Source organism: Thermobia domestica, chromosome 14, assembly GCF_964235325.1.
Source record: "Thermobia domestica chromosome 14, izTheDome1.hap1.1, whole genome shotgun sequence".
NCBI classification, from domain to species: Eukaryota; Metazoa; Arthropoda; class Insecta; order Zygentoma; family Lepismatidae; genus Thermobia; species Thermobia domestica.
Window position 1 is genome coordinate 5,896,844 of NC_137467.1, and position 24,243 is coordinate 5,921,086.

The 24,243-nt window shown below is 35.9% G+C and overlaps 1 protein-coding gene across 1 annotated transcript in view; it reads left to right on the plus strand.

The window, feature by feature from the left end:
• The window catches only part of LOC145670658 (lipase 3-like), a 50,506-nt gene extending 26,479 nt beyond the window's left edge, over positions 1-24,027 (plus strand). Inside the window, exons 6-9 of the mRNA XM_081739447.1 lie at positions 2,869-3,027; positions 7,408-7,492; positions 10,291-10,433; positions 23,831-24,027. Coding sequence (XP_081595573.1) covers positions 2,869-3,027; positions 7,408-7,492; positions 10,291-10,433; positions 23,831-23,983 — 540 coding nt within the window. The 3' untranslated portion in view covers positions 23,984-24,027. The remainder of the gene's footprint in view (positions 1-2,868; positions 3,028-7,407; positions 7,493-10,290; positions 10,434-23,830) is intronic.
• The last annotated feature ends 216 nt before the right edge of the window (positions 24,028-24,243 follow it).

A 24,243-nucleotide genomic window follows, 5' to 3' on the forward strand; every position in this document is an offset into this window, starting at 1 on the left:
CATTCAATCCAAAAAATTCTTGTACTCCCCATATATGGAGAACTACATATAATGTAGCCAAACATAAACTATCGTTTAACTCAGTATGATGTGCTTATTCCGTAAAAAATACGAAAACTCATTTAGGAGTCGTTCAGAAATTTTGTGGCATCGAATGCAAAAACTAATTATTGTCCAAGATCGGAATCTTCTGATGCGTTTTTTGGATCATTCTTAAAATTCTTGTTATAAATATATTATTTTTTATAAGTTATACATCTTTTATAGATTAATTTTACATATTGTTATTAGCAGTGTCTGATAGTGGCAAAATAGAAGAACAATGCCTTCTCAGCGTCAGCAAATTTGAGCGCATTTAGATGGTATTTAGATTTTATATGAAATGTACACTCATGTCCAAAATTATTGTCGCATGTCTATAAATATGTTTTTGTAGGAATATAATTTGATAACGAATTCGCCCGGTATTTCTTATAATGTTAGTATGTGTATAATCGGCAAAGACATGTATGTGCCAAATTTCATGTCAAAAGAGCAGTAAATAAGAACAATAAAACGAAAATAAAACTTTCTTGTGCATTTAGCAACATTTTGTTTTATTTATTCTAATTTTTGTATTTATAATACTTTTCCTATGAAATTTACCACAAATATACATTTACCGATTATACACATAATATCAGTATTAAAATCATAATCAAGATCATAATCATAATCACCCTGCAAGATCATAATCAAAATATATTCTTACAAGAAGACAGTTATAGATATGCGACAACCATTTTGGACATGAGTGCACCTTGAAAAAGTTTTCTACCTAACAAGAGGAGCGACTTGCCTTCCCGTTTTAGCATCGTCAAAGAGAAATTGGAAGAACAGTTTGTTTTAATTGTTTACCACTTTAGATGGAAAGAATTATATATAAAGTGTGATCATATAATTTTATTAGAAACACAGTAATAAGCATACATGGAATTTGATTTAATCTCCTTCAAAGTGCTGTCCTTGGCTAGCAATCCATGACTGGAAGCATTTCTGGAAGGCTTCTTTCGAAAGGGCGTTCAGTTGCTGTGTCGTAGCCCTCTCAATATCACATATGGGGTGAAAACATTTTCCTTGAAGGATGGTTTTAATTTTGGGGAAGAGTCAAATGTCGTGCCATGTTATATATCGAGAGTACGGTGGATGTGGACAGACGAATATTTTTTCCGCTAAAAACTCCTGTTCGTCAGTCAAAAGTCGGGGAACGAATTTCCCACTTACTTTTTCTCATTTCCAAATCGGTGATTAAAATGCTTTGTAAAGACACGTACGAGATGCTTAGTTCTTTGGAAGGAAACTCTCAAATAGATATTCGCCTGTTTGAATGAACAAGTTTTGCCACATTTTGCACTTTTTCTTCTGTTTTTGCGGTTAATGGATGTCCCGAACGTTATTTGTCTTTGAGCGACTCATTTCCGCTTTTAAATCGCTCATACCACTTGCAAATAGTCTTTAGAGTTACAGCATTATTGGCCATACACCAATTTCAAAATTTCATGAATTTATTTGGCCTTTTTTTTTTCTTTTGCAACTTGAAACAGAATGCAATGTTCACGCGTTTTTCCAAATTCATGATGCGCGGCAGACACGGTAAACACATCCTCAGTCTAGCGGCTCTGGACGCTGACTGACAAGTCAGCAGCGTTGCCAACCTGATCACAAGATATTATCGTACGTATCACCTAAAATTATCGCTTTGATTGTAAAGTTATCGTACCTTTTGTTTCCAGTCTCAATATCAAGCTTTATAATAATAATAATAATAATAATAATAATAATAATAATAATAATAATAATAATAATAATAATAATAATAATAATAATAATAATAATAATAATAATAATAATAATAATTATTATTATTATTATTATTATTATTATTATTATTATTATTATTATTATTATTAAGAGGTCGTAACTCTGTAACTTACCTAGAACGTTTACAGATTAAACTATATTTAACAATCTGGATAGAAAACAAGATTAAAATTTAATTCCTTACAAGTTTATTGGAAATAATCTGATTTCCCTTCAGCATTTTATATGGAAGACGTATGTACATCAAGTTGCTAGTAATTACTCCTTCATCGACTAGATAACTCGGGTGTTCCATGCTCGTGATTCCCAGTTTGATTACAGGTGGAACCACTTGTCTGGAATACAAATACTAGAAGTTGCTTGGATCAGTTTTCCAGTACGTTCCGTCTTACACAGTATCGGTGTTCAAAGTATATGTTAAACTACAATGATCGGATTAACCAATTAGGTACTTAGTAATAATAAACATTTGTAAGCAGATTAACTGGTTTTACGATATTAAAGTACGATAAACGAAAAATGTAGTTAACATCATAACATAAAAGTATTCAAATTACTACTGTATTAACGTTAATTTACCTGCTTTATTTACTTTCTCGAGACACTGGTCATTTTTGTAAAGTTTTGAGTAATTTTGTCACATACGTTGCAAAATTCATACTGTTTTTCACGCAACGAATGAATTTTTTTTTTTTTTTTTTTTTGAATTTCAATTACCATCAAAACTGTCTTTGCATTGTAGTGGGTCAAAATTATCGTATGATTCGATAATAATCGTACATATTGGCAACGCTGCAAGTCAGAACGTGTTCCAACTTGACACTTCCTGTCTCAACGGATCAGGTTATGGGACAAAATACATCAAACGTTTGTAGCGTCGTTCCTTCACCTCATTTTATGATCATACCTTGTATCATTCTATTGTTGCAGTACACTAGATACACATTTATACTAGATTAAGAAATACAATAAATAACAAACGAGAATTATTGATCTACAATTTTTAAGGTTCTCACTCGGCTGTTGGGTATCTACGAATTTCTTCCTCACTCAGTATATTTCCATTTGTTTGGCCAAGGCGTTTGCAAGAAGAACGCACCACTTCAAGAAGTTTGTGCTAAATCGTTATTTCTTCTGGCCGGATGGGACTCTAAGCAACTGAACAGGGTAAGTGATAATCTTCCATTTATGTTCTAAATATATCCACGATCAGGTATCAATTCCACATTAAACTATAAAATTGATTGAATCCATGTTTAGGAATATTAGAATAACACCAAATTATAATATTCTAAGAACAATTTTCTTTACTGGAAGATCTTCAGATATTATTCCGTAGTTGATGATGAAAAATGTACAATGCGTTTTTGTGTCTGTATAAAGTGCAGAAGAAAGCTTCTGAAAATGCATTTATTTAATAGAAAAAAAATACTGCATAGAAGTCCATTATATAAATTATTATTGTTGAAACAGACAAAAGTTCTGCATTAATTTGATTTTTATTCAGATATACTTTACTTAGTCAACTATAAAAGGAAAAACTTGAAAGAGTCATTTACACAGTCAAAAGCTTATTATATTATTAATTCTTATGAAAACCCATTTTTAATCTTTCAGTTGCATACAACTACTTTCAGTATACTGGTGCAAACAATCTTATGGATATTGGTTATTCCACTTTTTTTAAAAATCAGTTCATATACAGGTGACCCATAATTATGCATAAAATGTTTCAAAGACTGCGGTAAAGAAACTAGCAACATAACTAGAACATAAGCAACATAACTTGAGCATAACTTGAACACAACTAGCAACATAACTTGATCTAGAAACATAACTTGAACATAACTTGAACACAACTAGCAACATAACTTGAACATAAGCAACATAACTTGAACACAACTAGCAACATAACTTGAACATAAGCAACATAACTTGAACATAACTTGAACACAACTAGCAACATAACTTGAACATAAGCAACATAACTTGAACATAAGCAACATAACTTGAACACAACTAGCAACATAACTTGATCTAGAAACATAACTTGTATATTTCTGCTTTTAAGAATTTTAATATTTTCTCCATGATATGGTCCATCAATCCACCATCCAAATCAATACATGCCTGGAGACGAAGAGTAAAGTTGTCACAAGCAGTTTGACAGACCCGTACTAGTATCCTGTGGAACTCCTGCGTAATAGCTCCCCGTTGTTCGACCAAATTGTGTATGTGATGTTGATACAGTTTGTCCATTAAAACTGCTCATAAGAAAAAGTCAGGTTGTGGCAAATCGGGAGATCGACCCACGTCAATTGATCCAGCGGTTCGGGAATGTTTCGTTTAGTCACTCTTGCACTGGTATGGCACACTAACGGTTCTAAGTCCAGTGACCGTTATCCCCACTCCCAGGCTACACAGTGTTGCCATATCGAAACTTTTTGTCCAGAATTACAAATTCCACAATCAGTCAAACATCATATACATAATTATGGGACACACTGTAGTAGTCACAAGTTTGTTCATTATTATAAATTATAATCCTTTAAAATATGATCAGGAAGAGGTATGTATTGAAAAAGTATTATTTATAAAAATTGTGTAAAAGAATGATAAAGAAGAAGACAGTACATTTTTATCTGATAGACAAAAATTTGTATATACAGTGGAGTTCCGCTAATTCGAACTAATTGGAAACGAACCCTGTTCGGATTACGTGATTGTTCGTATTAGCCGGAATAACAGTAAAATCGCGGTTTGAAGCGGGTGAACGGGTCTATTGTGTTGTAATACATAGCGTATAGTATTTTAAAACACGTTTTCTGACTACAGTATACGTACTGTACTAGAAAAATGTTAAAATTGTTGGAATAACTTGATGCCTTTATTATTCCACGTACAATACGTACAGTAGTTACAAATCTTTCCGTTAGTGGGTATTACTATCTTCGTGTAGTTTACTCTGCAGAGTTCGGCAGCTTGTCAGCTGTTCTCTCAGTGGAACATTTTCTCTGAGCATTTGCGTATTACAGTTTGCATGTTGAAAGTTATATTGAAAGTTATATTAAAGTAATAATGAAGGTTATATTGAAAGATATATTGAAAGTTATATTGAAAGTCATATTGAAAGTTATATTGAAAGTTATATTAAAGTTATATTGAAAGTTATATTGAAAGTCATATTGAAAGTTATATTGAAAGTTATATTGAAAGTTATATTGAAAGTTATGTTCGAGGAAATCAGGCACCTATTTTTTATCCTTTTAGTTATGGATTTCCTAAAAATGAGTATTTTCGGCACAAATAAATAAATAAAATAAAAGTTTCCTCCAGGACTTGTTCGGATTAACCGGATGTTCGGATTAAACGTGTTCGGGTTATCGGTACTCGACTATATATAAAAAACAAAGGAAATTTTTTTATTTTATAAATTATAATTAAGTTACTTATTAAGAATTTCAGTTTTTTTATTTTATTTTTCTTTGACTAGAAGAACTGGACAAAGCTGTTATATTATTTACAATTTACTTTCTTTTCTAAATATTTGAATATATGCTTGTTTGCCGAAAATTTTCTTGCTTTAATGAGTTACTTAAGTTAATTTCGGTATTTTTTTTTTTTTGTAATAGAAGAGTTCATGAGTTGATTTTGAGATTTTTACGTCCCGTTCAGCAGCGAGGCTATATAAGACGGAACCTACTGATTAACGTGGAATTCGAATTACATGAGATCCTGCCGGGAAGTAATAGAAGAATTATAGTCAAATACTTTATATTGGGTCTGCCTAGTTATATGTGATGAAAGTACAACGCAAATGGAGAAAAGTAGTAAAGCTATGAAATTAATGGGACGTCGATATTATTATTTTTTATGATGAAAGATAAATTCTGAGGACAAAGTACATTAATTTTTCTTTCATACGTAATTTCTTAGAAATGAAGGAATTTTAGATTTTCATTTTATTAAATTATTTTTCTTTCCTGCCATGTTTATTGCAAATAACGATATAGAAGGAGCGACACGAATCGGAAAATTTTCCCCTTTCAAAATGTTTCGGAAAGTTTTTATCACTAATTTACGTACGTATAATTTACTTAAGTACATATATGCCTATACATAGGTTACATATATTTAATTTCATAACCTGTTTTATTATATACAGGATGAGTCAGAATGATGTCCCCGATTTGAATTATTATTATTATTATTATTATTATTATTATTATTATTATTATTATTATTATTATTATTATTATTATTATTATTATTATTATTATTATGCTTTTAATAACAAGACCTGTATGTAAACACAGATTACACACAGATTAATCAACTCAAAAAATTGTTTTTTTTTTTTCATAGCATATTGAGTTAGAGAAGCATGTCAGGGTCGATATCGGCTACAGGTACAACGCTGTGTTCACGCAATTCAACAACAGTTATAGCAAGTGGTGGCACAAATACTTTAAATTTTTCACAGGAATGCCGTTGAACTTGTACAATGGACTTAGTCGCATGAAAATCAAGCACGCAGAATGTTTTCTGCTGGCCTATAGACGCCATATTGCTCACTTCGACTAAACTGCTTCCTGGTGGTCATTTACGTAACTACGCCTCTGCAATAGAAGAAGGGAAAAACTTTTCGAAGTTTTATTCTAAAAAAAAAAAATATTGGCAACAAAAGTTCATTACTATTCGAATAACAAATTAAAGAAATTGGAAACATAATTTTGAAATGAAATGAAATCTTTGACTTTTACGTCCCACGTTTATGCCGGTTAGGCTAAAGGAGACGGTGATGATGAGTAATGAATGAAATGAAGAAATTGGGAGGAAACGGGAGAACCCGTAGAAAACCCACGCACACGGTGTTTGTCCACCACAAAGTTCATTTGGCGGCGGCTGGGACCGAACCCGGGACCCCTAGCACCAGAGGTGAACGCTCTACCACTGAGCCACCGCGGCCAATACATAATTTTGACTCACCCAGATATATCATTGCATGAGAAGCAGAGGAACCTAACTCCAAAAACGCGGTTTTCTTTTTCTTCATGTTTGGACATAATTTTGAAAGCCCCACTTGGTGTAAATGGAACGTAACGCCATCTGTTCTTCTTGTCGATCATCTGTTGTAACGTAGCTCAATTACCATCTTATTAAAAACACATCTTTCTAAGATAATAATATTTTTGTCCTCTCGCCTGTAAACCTACGAAAGTGGAGTTACGTTCCACTAGTTCTCATGCCACGATATGGCCTATATGGTTTAAATTCTCTGACTTTCCTCGCTACTCAGTAAAAAGATCTATTATATTATTACGGAAAAAGGACCGTTGGTACATTTCTCTCGTCCACCCATTAACTGCATGAAGTGTCCCTATATCTTGCTTGGGAAAGGTGACAACTCTAGTTGCAATCCCAAGATATTGTTCCGAACTACTGCATGAAATGAGTGCATGATACAATAGCAGATTTACTTAAACGTTACTTTTTTTTATAAGAAGATCAGATTTCTTGTATCTATCTGTTTCTTTTCATTTTCAGACAATTTTACCACAAATTCTGGAAAATGATCCTTCTGGTATATCTATTAACGAACTCATTCATTATGGACAAGTTATGAGAGATGGTGAGTTCCATTCATGGGGTTCAAAGTCCATTTATTCTTCTACTAAGTGCAGAATTAATATTTTTATGAACAGTTTTCACTCGGACAATAAAAGGGAAATATGCTACAATAAGGAAAAAAAATAGAGCGAAATTATGCTATTTCAACAATTACTCATTCATCTAATTGAAAACAATATTGTAATATGACACAAATTGTTTGATAATGGTATAAAAAGATTTTATTGTACTGACCGCAATGAGTCCTGAAGCTTGACGTAGATATACCAATTTCATCATCCAATCGAACGCGATGGTGTGTCCCGGTCTTCAATACTCATCCATGAAATTTTGCTAGTGTCTCACGCTATACGGAGAATATCTTCTAAGCATACAGTGTTGTCAGATTGCTGCTAAGTTTCGTTTTGTTTATTTTTGTTGTCGTTGTTTTATATTTTTGATGTTATTATTATTACTGTTTAGTTTCAATAACTGTAAGTGTTATATTTTTTTAAATGCTGCTTTCTTGTCGCTTGTTCGCCATGTTTTCTAAGTTTGGCAACATTGTTCGTGCATTTATGTTGTTTTACGTTTTCTCAAGTGTGCGTTCGGAAGGCAGCACCACGAATCGTTCCGAATTCTTCCGATCCCTCTCACGTGATTGCAACCAGTTTTATGATTGCGTTGAGTCCAGTCTTCATAAATTGTCGCGGTCACGATAACTAATGATCTTACCCTAGTGGAAGTAGAGACAACTTGCAAACCGCTTGCTGTACGCTTGAATTGCAAGTTGGTCAAGCTTGCATCCAGCTTGATTGGGAAACGTGCAAGCATGCCGCAAGCTGGATTTCAGTAACGAAGTTACATGGGGCAACCTTGCATTCAGCAATCCATTCAAGCTTGACGCAACCGTTTTACAAGTCAAGTTAAGTCAATAGCCAATGAACGGCCAGTGATTCTATGACGCTCTGCGAAGGATCTAAAGCATCGCTTGCAAGTACAACAAAAGGCAGATTATATGAAAGTGTGCGTTTCAAGTGCAAGCGTAGAAAGCTGAAAGCCAATCACGAGCCAACTAGACGAAAGCTTTCTTTCTATTAGGGTAATACTTTGTATATTTTTTCAAATTTTAAATGGAAATAAAATTCAATTCCCAGTCTGGTGCTGTTAGGTAGTTCACGTTTTTAGAGCAATCAAGGGAGTTTCGTAACAACTCAAAACTATGGCCAAAAAAAAAAATCTTTTAATGGGAAATATAACTTATGTATCAATGTGTCGACAGAATAACAAACATTTCCTACTTTGAGTCATGAGGAAATTCTTGTCATGTAATGGTAAGCGGAAGAAAATGACTCCAGCAAAAACTAGGAAGAGAAGGTAGGTGAACAAAAGGAGTATTGTCTCGAGAGAGTATTGAAGTGATCAACAAAGAACGTTAGAGTTGATCATCCTCTCCGATCAAAATCTTGATAACTGTAAGCTGGTTATGAATCGCTAAACACATTGCTAATATTTGACTTAAATTGCCAAACTATACTTCCATCAAAATCCTATTTCTGTATGAACATGTTGGTCATCATCAGATCCAATCAAAGTGCCGAATAAGATGGCCAAACATGTTGTTTCTTCCTTTTCCTATTATCTTCATGATCTGTCGTCCTTCATTAGCTTCCTTTAGTACGTCTTTATTCCTTTTCAGTTCGATCCACGAGCTCCCTCGTGGCTAAGCGGTTAGCGTACGCGCCTTTGGCGTGGGAGACCCGGGTTCGATTCCCGGCGGGTGCTCTTGTGGTTCGGATTCCGCGTTAATCAGTAGGTCCACGTCTCATATAGCCTCGCTGCTGAAAGGGTCTCTAAACTAAAATCTACTCAACTCCGTTCGATCCATGATATGCACAGCATTCTGCACCATACCACATTTCAAATGCTTCCAGCTTGGATATTTCAGCTTTTTCAACGTCTATCAAGTTGTAAGAGTTACTTTTACATGGGTAGTGTCTATAGTAGAAGTTTCTCTAAACTGCTTTATTGTTTCTTTCTTACATGCAGTTTCCCTCATGTACTTCGTGCTTTTTTCTTACATGCAAATTTCCTCAAGTATTTAGTGCTTTCAACACATGCAGTTTTCTTCACACACTTAGTACTTTTCCTGGATGGAATTTTCAAGAAATACTTAATGCTTTTCTTTCGTACATGCAGTTTCCCTCAAATACTTACTGCATTATCTACTGGTTGAAGTTATAATGTATACATTCATAATAAACATGACTTATCTTGTACTTCGATTTTCTTCCTTTAACTGAATTTTCAGTCAACGCAGAGATCTTCTTCAGCAGCAGTTTATGTTGCGTATAAACGGCCCTGTGATGCTGCATAAACCGTAGCTGAAGAAGATCTCTACGTAGATTTAAAACTTGAGTTAAATTAAGTTAAAGAAGCGTTACAAGGTAAGTCATGTTTCTTACTGTTTTCTTTACACCCAATTTTCCTGAAGCACTTTACTAGAAAGAAGGTGTAAATCGTTATGGATTATAATAGTGTTTACCTTTTTTAGCTGTTACAAATTCAATCACTACCTACTGCTAAACAACGTGCATTATTAAAACAGTATATTTTACTCCAATAGGAAGGTTACTCACTAACGAACAAGTAAACGTAATGTTATAAACGTTATCTTACTCGCACTGAAGTGATGTATGAAACTGACGGCCATAGATACCAGTCTTTGAGGTGTTTAGTTCTCACATTACGTAAAATTGTATATTCTAGTGTTTATCTATTTATTAATTTATCTATCTCAATATTTTATTCACTTTTCAGGCCAATTCCAGAAATACGATTACGGACCCGTGAAAAATCTCAAGAAATATGGACAACTAAGGCCACCAAAATATGACCTCAGCAAAATTACAGTTCCTGTTTCTCTACATTACGGTGATAACGATATTTTTGCTGATCCTAAGGTAAACAATAACACATTGTTAATTATCTGATTTGAAATGGAAAATTAAGCTTAGCAAACTTGTTTAACGTTATGTAAATCCATAAAACCGCATCTGGATCAGGTAAATAGTCTTCTCGGTCATCGAAAATCCTGGGAAACTTACTTCTTATGGTTAGAGGAAAGATATTAACATTTTTTGATCATTGTGAACAATGGAATTTTTCAGAAATGGGTTAGAGTTTTTAACAAGGGTCGTACATGTTCTCTTTCACGTTTTCGTCAACTTTCGCCAAGTCTTCAGTGATGACAACACAGTTTCCGTGCCTCACTATGAACATCTTCAAAAGCTCTAACTTAATGCCGTACCATTCGATCGCTCATACTGTTTTCTCCATACCCTTCACCAATCTGACGACGTATTTCAGCCACTTTCACGTCTTTAGCACTATGAAAACGAACCATAGAGCGTATTTTATAGTAGGCGGGATTTTCAACCAGTGGAGGCGTTTTAATTTCTCTCAAACAAACGTAAACACGATCGAATGTTTCCGTAATGGTATATGTCTTATCAACATTCAGTATTTAGGTACAAAGCACATATGTGCGGGAATTTCAAAACGGTACCTACTTTTTAAAAAAGCACACACCTCGTAGAAATTTTTTAAAACATACGAAACAATTAACACACAAAAATTATTATATACTTTAACTGTGGTTGTTCAGCTTCCATTGTATACACATTTGCTTTTTAAAATGTACACACATTTTTTTACTATCCAAGATGAATATTTTAAGGATAATTTCACTATGTCGAAACAGGCATAACTCGTCTGTTACCTACATAAAATTTAACTTAGTGACAGAAGGTCACTTCTACTTTGTCAATGGTGTACAGCGGAAACTTATTCATTACATTTTTTTTTACAAAAAAAAAATCCGGAAAATCGTTATTATATGAATGTTTCTCTTCACATAATCAAAAAAAAAAAAAAAATCTGGTCTGTTTTTACTAACAAATCACAAGACATTAGTGAAAAATAGTAATAAAACAAAATATGAATGAAACACAAAAAGATAGTTTAAACCGGAAAATGATCATAATGATTTTGATACTTCATACTAAGTGCCAGCTAATATACCACGTACAACGTGTTATTTAGGTTGCTTGGGGGATAAGAGCACACATTCTGAAGGTAGGTAAAATACATAATAGAGCCCGCTTGAATACAGTTTAATGTCTTACTATACACATGATGAACGTACTTGACCTGTATGAACCGGGGTTCGCAAATCAATATTTTCTGACTAATTTGCACATTTTTTTGTGATTTCTGTGAAATTTGACGGCTAACGAGAGGGGTGCGAGAAAGTTTCACCCTGCCCCACATCTACAAATCGTAGAGCGATGAAATTTTACATGTGTAATCCTGTATACCTATATAGTTAATGTAGTAATTTACAGTTCGTGACTCTTCACCATTGCTGTGTTATAGGTCTAAACGTGAAGTAAGGTGTAGTGTTCCAAAATCCATTACTGCACCTCAGAAAGCAACGTGGCAACATCGCTGAAGTACTTGTCCCTAGGAAATGACTGCATGGTTGGGAAGAGATGGAGTGAAAAAAGTATATGGTCAAAAGAAAACGCGAACTATGACGGATTTCATACCCAGGATCGTGCATCTCTCTGGCCAACATTCGAACAGTGAACGGGTGCGTTGTTTCCAAGAGACGGACACCTTTTGTCAGCATGCCACTCTCTGGGATTTCACAGAATCCCGCAACGCATGTAGCAGTGAGGGTGAGGCATATTATATCCTGGTAATTGTGGTAGTCTTTGCTTGGAAAGTAAGTAGTAATACCCAATGTTGATCTCAAATGAAATGTCACTCTCTATATATATATAAAGACGGTGTTTCAAAACACCGACAATATTTGGGAGATGATTCTTGACTCCAATATAAGACAAAAAGTATAGACCTACCTGGGCTCACAAATCTTCCTTTCGAAGTTATAGGCTGCCGAAAACATGAAAAAAAAAATGAACTTTAAAGGTCCATAGCTCTAATACTATGGGACCTACCGTAGTCGGGCCAAGACTTTATTTAGCAACTAGTATGTACCCTATCCAAATATCCATGTTCCAAATACTACCGTACTTCCAGAACAATTTTTATAGAGGTATTTGGTGAGTACTTCTAATTATATGCATGTAGCCAAACACCCTGTATAAAAATTGTTGCATGAGTACCTTAGGACTCTTAAACATATTTTTGGATAGCGCACATATCAGTTGCTAAGTGCGCTAGATCTATGAACCTATATTCTTTGAGCACGAAATTACGGTAGCACACATTGTCTTGGATTGGGAAATATATAGGTAATATAAACATAGTCGTCTGAGTCATTTTTGATAAATTTGTCCGAAAGAAAATTACAGCCAAGAGTAAACCACAGATTTCTCTCTGGATTTTCTCAGAAAAATCATTTATACAACAGCTTAAGATTATTAAGGAAATATTAATGTTTGGAATACAAATACTATCGTTAGAGCCGTTTTCGATAAAACACTAATTTTCATTTTCAACTTTTCGTAAATTACCATTATTTTGGGGGGGCCAAGAAGAAAATTTGAAAATACTTCCTAGACAATATTGTAAAATTCTCAAGTTTAAAATTTCGTTACGATATGTTGAACTGTATGGACCCTAACTGACTGAACTTCTTTACATCGGGATGAACAGACGAACAGACCATCCAAAAATCCCTTTTCGACGTGCACTGCTTGCACATGAAATGAACAAATCCATTGAAATCTGGAATTCGATTCACAATCAGCACATATTCTTCTCTTCTATCGTAGTTCGAAAGTTTAAAAAAACTATTAAAAAGCGTATTAAATTAAGAGTGTAAATACCAAGTAACATGTCCCTAACCTTAAGGAATTCCGAGATATGGACATTTTATTATAATAATTCCAGTTAACATAACCCCCTGCAATATCGAATTTGGAACATTCGTTTCTTTGTGTAACTTTCTGCCTCAAATCCAAAATAAATGTCCAAACTTCAAGGTTCTGGCTTAGGTGTTGATCAGTTAGTCAGTCATGATTTCTTTTACAAGTATATTGTAACGTTCCGCATGCTTGTATTCACAAACATCAAACATGCTTCTATTTACAAACTTCAACCATGTGCGTATTATTGGTTTACTACGGCTGGAGACAATAGCAGCACCATTGGTCACGTGACAACGAGGGAACAGCAGTACCACAGCCTCACTTGAAGCAACTATAAAACCGAGATGATTCCATTGAGTCGAGACATCAATTTCGATTGGTCAAAATCTCATTCTTGCCTTGCTGTGGAGACTAGGAACTACCTCTCCTAAACCCAAGCCTCTACTTTGCAGTGGAACTATTGGTTTCCTTTTCCTCCTGGCTTGCAGTGGAGTCTCTGTGTGCCTGCAGTGGAGCATAGGGAGATTCTGTATCACAAACCCCGCGCTAGATTGCAGTGGAGCTTTGTCGGCACTCTCTGTGTTCCCAGTGGAGCAGCGAATGTCCTACCTTTCCTCACGTTGCTTGCTTTGTTCAGATTCCTTCCTTCGTCAGGTTGAAGGAACACCTACCTAACCCAATATTAGAGAATATTGTATCTATTTTTATTATAGTGGAATTTCGTAATAAAAACCGGGATTCCGGACTGTAAGTTCCTCTACCTATGCTGTACCAACACTTGCACAAGCAAAACGTTACCATATAGAGAGAAAAAGGCGAATATACCAACGAACTGTATTTTCTTTTCTTTCTTTTGTCCTTGTCTTTCTTTATAAAATGGACACTAGGATGGTTGAAAAATTAGGGATTTTTTTTTCTGAATTTCACTTGGGCACCCCTAACATTTATTATATGACTGAAAATAGATACATTTTTAAAATTTTAAATTTTTAGAACAATTTTTAATGGTTGCGCAAGGCGATTGAAATTTTGAATACTATGGGTATATACAAACATTGTTATGCTTATACATATATATCTATCTATTAAAATGCTACAATAGCAATTAAAAGCGTTTTTTTTTTTTTTTAGGTAAGGGATTAGGTTTGGGAGATTTCTTTAATCATCTATTTTGTTTATTTCAGTATACTTGGTTTCATATCAAACAAACTAACCCCAGCCATTAGAGGGTTACGCCCTCTCTTTGGCATAGGTTTCCATACATGTTGATGGTGCTAGTACAGGTACAATAGATGGTCTAAGTGCAATGCAAAATAACAATAGATTGAGAAAAGAAAAAAACGACGTAAAATTAGTCTTGAAAAACAAAACAATATAATGTAGTGCAAAATATCATACTAATGGTGCAAATATAGTTAAAGGATAAATGTAACTAGGTATATATATATATATATATATATATATATATATATATATATATATATATATATATATATATAAGCAGGTATGATAATGATATGAAGTGCAATTGACGTCACAAACACATTAGGGAACATTAGTTGAGACACATGAGCGTTAGATCTTCTGTCTCGGGGCGACTCGAGACTGATGTAAGACGTGATGATAGCCCAATGTTAGTGATGAGTGAGAAACATGTGCTAAAATGGAAAAATATGAGGTATATGATCTCTGATGACGTAAATGTCAAATATTGCTCTCTCTGCGGCGTCCAAATTTGTTGTCTTAACATATAGTGTGGTGAGTATGTTGAGCGGTGACTGCTGGTATCGATACGGAGCATCCGTAAGAGCATCAAGTCTTAAAGTGTCCAGATAGAGTGGATGAGCATTTGTAATGCGTGACTAAATGTATCTTGTCCGGAGTGTAGCAAGATGGTCGAAAATGGCTGGAAAGTCGATGTGTTCGTAGGTCATGTAATTTGGATACGGCAAGTGAATCCGATGTGCCAGGCGAATAATATGGCGTTCCATAACTGCTAACTTCTCGTAGAGTTTAGGTGAAGCGTGACACCAGGCAATGTGACCAAAAGTGAGAAGAGGTCGGAGAAAAACTTTGTATGTCTTTAGTAAGACATCCGCACTTAGCCCCCAAGTTGTGCCCGTAAGGCGGCGTAGAAGATTTAATCTAGTAGATGCTTTTTGCGCCAGTTTTTGAAAGTAAGGTTTCCAGGTGAGTTTGGTATCGAATACCACACCCAGATACGTAGCAGAGGCGCTTGGTCGAAGAAAATGCCCGTCAACTGATATAGTAAGATTAGCAGGATTTCGGCGTACTTTAGTTCTACGCTTAGGTGGAAGAAATACAAGAGCTTGCGTTTTCTCTGAATTGACAGTTAATTTCCACTTCCTGCACCAGATGAGAAAATTATCGAGTGTCAGTTGTAGGTTTCTACTGATCTGATATATAGTTTTCCCAAGCGATAAAAATGCTGTGTCGTCAGCATATTGGAAAACATAGACATTAGGCAGTGGTCGAGGCATATCTGAGGCATATAAGATATATAATAATGGACTAAGTGCAGATCCCTGAGGTACGCCTGTGTGCGGAAAAATAGGTCTAGATAGGACATTTCCTATTTAAACGTACGCTATTCGATTACTTAAAAAAGAGTAAATTAGACGAATGTAGCAAGTTGGTAAACGGAGTGATTGTAGTTTCCGCAGCAAGCCATAGTGCCATACTTTATCAAAAGCTTTTTCTAGGTCCATAAGGACTAAACATGATGGAAAGGCTTGATTGTATTGATTGGTGAGAACAGTCGTGAGACGTAGCAGTTGATCGCTAATAGAAAAGGCAGGCCTAAAACCTGCTTGATGTGTTGGTAACAGATCGTGTTCTTTAAGATGAATATGTAGTCTGTTGACGAGAATCTTTTCAAATAGCTTACTGAAGACAGAAGTTAACTGAATGGGCCTGTAAGAACTAACATCATGAATGGGCTTGTGCGGTTTATGAAACATGCAGACTTTTGAGACTTTCCAATGTAACGGATAATATCCAGTGCTGAGAATGAAATTATAAATAGAAATTAATGAAGAAATAAAGAGAGGCGGGGATTCTTTTAGCATCCTATAAGAGATGCCATCTATTCCTGGAGCTGTGTTTCGTTTTCGTCGGAGAGCGCAATGTAATTCGGGAGCAGTAATTGGTCTGGTAAGAGGATAATTTAAGTCGATTTGATGTGTTACAGAGGGTTATAGAGCAGGTACACTGGAAATATCAACACGTTCGCTCTGGCATGGAGACTCAGTTGGAGTGAATACTGCTTGTAGTTGATCTGCAAAAGCATTTGCTTTGTCTGTGTCTGAAAGTAGTGGAACACTATTGAGATGGAGCGGATATGATGTAACAGTATTCTTTCCCGTTAATTGATGGAATTTCTTCCAGTAGCGGGTAGGATGTGCTTCGTCTTTCAATTTATTGCAAGCACTAATCCAATGTCTCCGTTTATATGCAATGAGATAGTTTTTCACTGCTCGTTGCCATTGTCTATAGCAATGGAGATGTGCCTCGTTTCCAGTACGATAGTAATCTCGAATGTGCTGCCGTGCACGTTTTACAATGGCCAAATAGTGAGGCGGTAACTTTGGTTTAGAGGGACAGATTTTGTCCGTAGGAATAGATGCTTCAGCATTAGAGGTTAAGGTGTCTGTGAGTCGTGAGATAGTGTTATACAATTCAGATTCAGTAGTTGGTGCTGTAAGATCAGTAATATCTTTTTCAATGGTTGTCCTATACGTATTCCAATCTGCTTTATCGTAACGTTTGACGGTACGGAAAATCGGAGTGTTGTCGCAGTAACGGCCTTTATTGATCGTTAGTTTTACTGGGTAGTGGTCGCTGCCTATTGTGTCAAGTACCTGGAAATTACAATCGCCGACCAGATTAAGTGACGTAATTACAACATCTGGGGTTGTTTGACTGCTTGGTCTGGTATGACTAGGTAAGTCATGGATATGTAAATGTAGTTGTTGCGTTACGTAGTCGATAAATTGCTGTTTTTCTCGGTCGTTGCGACTGTGAATATTGATATCAGCCATAATTATGATATTACGAAAATTCTTTGCAATGTAATTGAAAAAATCAAATGGTATTTGGTGTCTCGGCCGGATATAGATTGTAGCAACGTTGATAACAATGGATGGATAGTAAACGGACAGCAGATGTTCTGGATGATTGCCAAAAGCCTGTGGATGATATTGTCGGAATGGTAATTTTGGTGAAAACCCTACTGCAACTCCACCTTGAGCTCGGGCGGCTGGTCTCATGTAATCATGTCGGTGAAGGTGATAACCCTTGATGCGAGCTGTGCAGTTTCATTCAGAACAGAAATATCAATTTGTTCTTCCAGTAAAAGATATTCTAACAGAAGTTTGTGTTGCTGGAAAGATCGAATATTAATAAACAACAAATTCATAATTAGAATCAGAAGGGACATGGCTTTAAACGACGGTTTCAAGAGGCGTAATTTGAAAGTGAGCATACTGTCTTGAATATGTACCATGCATATTGATGTTAAAGAAAGATTTTGTAGTGGCAGTTATGGTACGAAGTATATGATCGCGTTGAAATGGCAGCACGTTCTGAAGCACTATAGTGAAATAACGTAGAAAATCTTCGATACTGAGTGGATGCAGAATAGATTGAGCTGGAGGTGTAGTTTTATCAGAACTTTGAATGGGTGCAGTAAACTCCGGACGAGTGGGTTCTGCCGGGGGCTTTGCCTTGCAGCGACAGCTGGATGTGGGGTGCATTTCACCACATGTGGAACATTTTGGAGGTTGTTGTTGATTTTGGCACAACCTGGTTTCATGTTGGTTTCCACAATATCCGCATCGCGGTTGATTTGGACAGCTGTTTGTGAAATGAGAGTTGTAGGTCTGACATCCCTCGCACCGAAGAGGCACTGGCCTAGGAGTTTTAGAAGGCTCTACCCTATGAATTTTCTTATAAATAGGTGCACCGTGTGCCAGAAGATGATCGATGGCCTGCTGGTTTTGGGAGAAAACACGAATTATATATGTTGGCCCATTATTGTTTTTAATGCGTATGCATTTGTCAATGTTAATGCCCTCTTGAAGAAGCTCTTCGCGCACTTCTTCGTCCGTAAACTCTGGAAGAACACCACGGATAACAACAGACAACATTGGCAATTTCTTGGGTGGTGGTGGTTGTTTAGGCCTAGAATCAGACTTTTTTTGTTAATTTTGCGTTTTTCCCGAAGATTTCATAAGATGCCTTGTTACGTAAATATGTTCCAAAATTTGGATCTTTTGATTTTATAATGTATCCATTTCTAGTTTGGACTATTTGTTCTACATTCGCACGTGGAACGTATTTAATGACCTGGAGAAAGATCATCTTTGGATGTGTGTACTTCGGGTCAAAGACAGTTAGGAGAAAATTGTAAACGGAATCTGGAGTCATATTGAGAGGTTCGGATAACGATTCTGACGGTGGAGATCCAGTGTCCATAGGTTGGACGTTTGAAGATTGTGATCCCCCGCGAAATCTCTTTGCAGACTGGACTGACTCAGTGGATGGATGTCTCTCTTTAGACGTGCTCGCGACTGATTGACTTCCCCAGGAAAAGTGTCGAGTGCGACTGGTAGTTCCAGTGGATGTAGTTTGAACACGCGAAGTGTTTGAATTTGTAGAAAGAAAAGCTGGTAGTCTTGTATGTCGACCGAGAACCGATTGTCCATTAGTATTGCCAGAGTCCGCCATCGCAATGAAGTATCCTAGGGCCGAAGCCCAAATGAATGTGAAAAGTAATGAAAAGATGATGAATGAGATTCAAAAAGCAAATTTGCCCTCCGAAAGTGAGTACTTCCGTCAACCCTCTAAGTGTTGTATGTGTGCTGTGCTCACAAATGCGTATGCAACACTTGGTCCTAGCTAGCACATTAACAGACACAAGAGAGGTTAGGCTCCTTGGTTCAGTATGAATTAAAAGCACCCGAGCTCCAACGTATAACTATGGCTTTCAAATCTTTCATTTACGGTTATGTGTGATTTCACGTTTAACAGAGACAAACATTTTAAGTACGAGTACTTTAAATAAATCAGTTAACTAGATCTTTTTCATAAAGTTTATGATATGGCGATTGTTGTTCAAAGCCTTTATATTTTAATAAGCCTTCTCTAAAATCAATGCACATGAATTGTGCTTCCATCTTCTGACTTCTTTTAAACTATATGTTGTGGAAATTTATATGTTTGTGGTCAATCCTTTCGACAATGAGATATCGGAAACTACAAGCTCTAGAAAGATGACGTTTTCACTGATCGATTGGAAATTTTGCGTAGATTGTCCAGTTCTAATTGAAGATTTTAAAAACATGGCCGTTATTTCTTTATTACATTTTTTAGGGTATACATGGAAGCGTTGAAATTTAAAAGAAAAAAAAACTAAAGCACCACATCCTACGCGTTATACATTCCAACACCACGCCGTTGTATATAGGAGTTGCATATGTCTCAGGCGTTTATTTCATGGCCAAATAATAATGAAAAAGGAACGATAACCATTTCTCCAGTTTAACCAGTAAGATGAATGTTTATTTTTGGAGTGATTTGCCCAATGAACACCATATATAACTGCGATTATAATTAATTGCGTATGTAATGCATTTGCTTATTACATACTGCATGGAAGAAGAAAGAAAACACTGGTCATGCATGAATTAGAAACTCCAACCGGAAGTAGGCTCAAATCTTGGAAACGGTGCGAAATATTGAGGTCCCCTTTATGATACGCCTTGCCGATTTTTTTTAATCAAAACTTTTTCACTTGTGTCTGTAAACGGACATGTACAGATGTGAGGAATGAGAAGGATATTTATGCTCATATGCGAATGATGCGCTGTGTAGAGAGCGCAGGTTCAGCTAGTTGTTATATATTTTGTTATACACATTGTTATTTACATATTACACAATTATACATAAAACATATTCTTGCTGATTGTATTTGCATTATTAGAACTTCGTAAAGATTATTTGTTTACTCTATTTATATACTTAACTTTTACATCTGGGGTTTATTTAGATCAGGCATTCTTTGAACCATATGGATATTGCTTCCCGTGTTCCGCAGCAACCTGAAATATAGGTGCTGTTTCTGTTCCTCATCCTTTGTCATAATACCGTTATACTTTTGTGTGAGGGCAGCTACACGTTCTGTGTCGTTTTTAACTACTTCATAACCAGCTAAGTAGTCAATATTGGATTTCCATGTCTCCTTATTTTGTGAAAGAAATGTTTTTCGAATACACATACGTTCAAAAAACTGGATCGTGTTCTTCATTACCAAATTCTCGTTCTTGATATTCTATAGTGAAACAAGAGCATCTCGAGGTATATGCAGGCGTTTCGGAGGCTCATTATTACTGGTATCTGTGTTCAAATTTTTCACCATTTCTTGCTTTGTTTCTGTGGATAGTTCTTTGTCAAAGAGCGCCAAGTCAATGAGTTCTTCGCTCAAGTGCCAGAGATGACCACATTTTTTTCTGGGTCTTGTAAACGGCTGTATTGTCTGTTTCATATTTAGGAAGGATTTTCAGGAACTCGAAATCATTTTTTTTTTTTGGAGCAGATGTAGCAACTAGTGATAGGAACCACCCTTTCACATAAACTTTAAGAAGGAACGCACACAAAGTAATCAACTCTTTTTCTTCTTGATGAGTAAGGTTGAATTGGTATCTAAAAGGCCATATTTTGAATGCATACAGTGCCTTTGCCATCCGCCTGGCGTGGTGAATAACTCCGGGTGCTCCAAATGGCACTCCATGAGGCGAGATTCCTCCAAGAACAGTAATAATCAATTCCAATAATTCACAGTACTCGTCCCTTGGCTGGCTACATTGGAGATGGCTATGTACCAAATCTATAAGTTCATTCTTAATATTGGCCAAATATAGATTTCTTTCTGTTGAATCATACCATGTGTGGTCCAAGAAGTTCCAAGCTTCTTTAAAACACTTGAATATTGTTACGTCTGGACCGAAAGATACACCTCCACGCAAACATTTCTTAAAAACTGCAGCCAAACGTATCTTCAGTATGTGATGGCAAGAAAAATACAAAAGGTTTTTCTTAATTGTCTTAATTTCCTACTCTATTATTATGACACAAGCGTCGCTGTTGCGACCAGTATTGCTGACAGTTGTTTCGAAACACGTATTTATCTGATCAATATTCTATGACCTCAACGCACCTAGCATGGCATCGATTTGTCCAGTTCCAAATTTCAGTTTCGGGTCTCCGAGCAATTGAGTTTTTTTTCCCATGCCAGATACTATTACAGGTAGGAGATCGATGGTTTCTTTTCCTGTTATGTCTGGCAGAAATGGACAATGAGGGAGCTTGTTGCATGGAACTTGCTCTTTATGATGACAACTGATCAAGATGATTGCGTTCACGAGCTCGTTTGATGGATGAATGTCTGAAGATAACTTCATTCAGTTTTTGGCCCAAACCTTTGGCTGTTGCTGCTATAACAAAAGTTGCTTCTCCGTCAGTTAATTTCGAGCTGCCTAACATAGAAGCAGTTCGGGAGTAACAACCTTTTCCTCGCATCTTCTGCTTTCGTTTTTGTCTGAGGGCTTCTGCAGTGTGTGCCGCTGCGTAGGTTTCTATTCGTCATCAAAGTAGGTTTTACTTGATTCCAAATTACTGCCACTATCACTATCGCTCGAAACAAACAGCGTAACTGAGTTAGTGGCACAGTTAGCACTAGTATTTGCCTTCATCCCTTCACCTTTACGTTGCTTCTTCTTTGCTGTCTTGGCTTTCTTTTGAGCAAGAGTTCTGTCCATTGACACCGTACAACCACGTCGACCCTCTTCTCTCTGAACAATGAGAAAGTCCTTGCCTTCCTTAATTTTTATTAGTCAAAGGGCATCTCCATGTGCTATATCAATCCAACTTGCAATAAATCTAGCTTCATTCACTTTCTGTTTGGTTATATTTTCGGTTCTTCCTTTTCTTTAAACTTGCCCATTGGTCCCTTAATTTTTCGAGTTTCACAATTGCATGCTTTTCCTCACGAATTGGAATACGAGATGTTTTCCCCAAAATTGTAGTTTTTCGTATAACATCTCTACCACTATATTGATTTTTAAGATTAGATGATTGTGAAAAATACAAGCAAAGCACCCTACCATTCGAAGATAACCTACTTTCGGTCACAGTTTCCTTATCTGATCCAATAAATAAAGTCTAGTCTTATTTCTAGTGGCTTCTGCCATGACAGTAACGAAGTAAAAATCAACTTTATCCCAAAATCACTATCACACCACAGTTCAAACCAATACTGCACCACCATAGTTTTAGCTTTTGTTCTGGTAAACAAAAGGAGTAATCAGCCGCTACACTTCAATGTTATCAGCTTACTGCCACCAAATGTCTCACCGGCTGCGATGTCAATATGGCGACAATAAAGCACTAATTTTGTTAAACTTTAAGTCGATTGCGCAACCTCTAAATATTGAGCTATTATTTTGAAATTTTGCATATCTGGAAAGGGAAACAAGTTTAGGGGGTGCCACAGTAAAATTTCAAACTTTCGAAATTTTGGAACATCCTAATGGATACATTTATGAAGCGACAATAAACGCTACGAAATTGTGAATCAACCTAATACTAACGTATAACATATTCTTTTATTAATGTCTTTCAAATAAAAGAATTAATTCAAAATAGTTATTCATTAATACGAGTTACTACTCTCTATATTCCAAGGATCCGTGCACCCACATGTACTATAAGCCACACGTTTTTACTATAAACAAGTGCTTTTACGACTTACAAAAAAAAGTGGTAGATGACACAAGGAAACTGCACTTTTAAGAACATACTAAGAGGACACCGAGATTCACGAAGAAATCCGACAACCCCTCCACAAGTCCTCCCTCGAAAAGGACAGCTATGAAAGCGAACGACTGGACTTCGACGTTATCAGTGCCAGTGCTGATCGCTCACCTACCAAAACCTCCCGAGGCCACCATGGGCTACGAAAATTTACCCTGGTACCTACTCCCAAGGCGTATGGAGTATGGAGTGTAAACCCCTAATACTTGGTTCCAGGACTGCCGTGGGAAACGGAGTGTAAAAGTGTCCCGTCTGAGATCACTATGGTCTAAGACAAATCCTATTTAAGACAGCATTGCGTGCCGAAAGGAATTATTCCTATCTTACACTGAGAACATTTTTAGAGCATTTAAAGACTTTGAGAAAACTAATAGAAACTTTATATAATACATGTTTATACGTGATAAAAGGATGAATGGTTGAAACTCCTTATTGATTCTACCCATAGAATATTGCGATATATACATAAAGAAAAACTACATACATTTTTTCATTTAATCTTACAACTATTTAAATTTTACTTTCCTTTCAAATTTATTTATTTATTATTATTTTTTTTTTATTTTCAGGACGTTATGTGGCTAGCTAATCAACTACCTAATCTTGTAGGAAAATATAGAGTACCTTACCCTGCTTTCACTCATATAGACTTTATGTGGGCGAAAGATGCAGACATCTTGGTATATAACACACTCCTAGATATTATGAAACAACATTCATGATTGTTCTAAATTAATTCTGTCTATGTATTTATATCTGTAACAAAATAAACTTAGCTCTATTCATATTCACATTGAGTATTCATTTTAAAATTGATATTGTTTAAAAGCTATTAGGTATTGTGTTGTATTTAAAATCTATTAATAGGTATTCTTGTGCTTTACTGAAATACACGAATAAAACTGGGTTTCCTTTTCATATTCACGTGGATTGCAATTCGCATGATGAACTAACTGTTCACACAACAAGCCCCTTTTGCTGC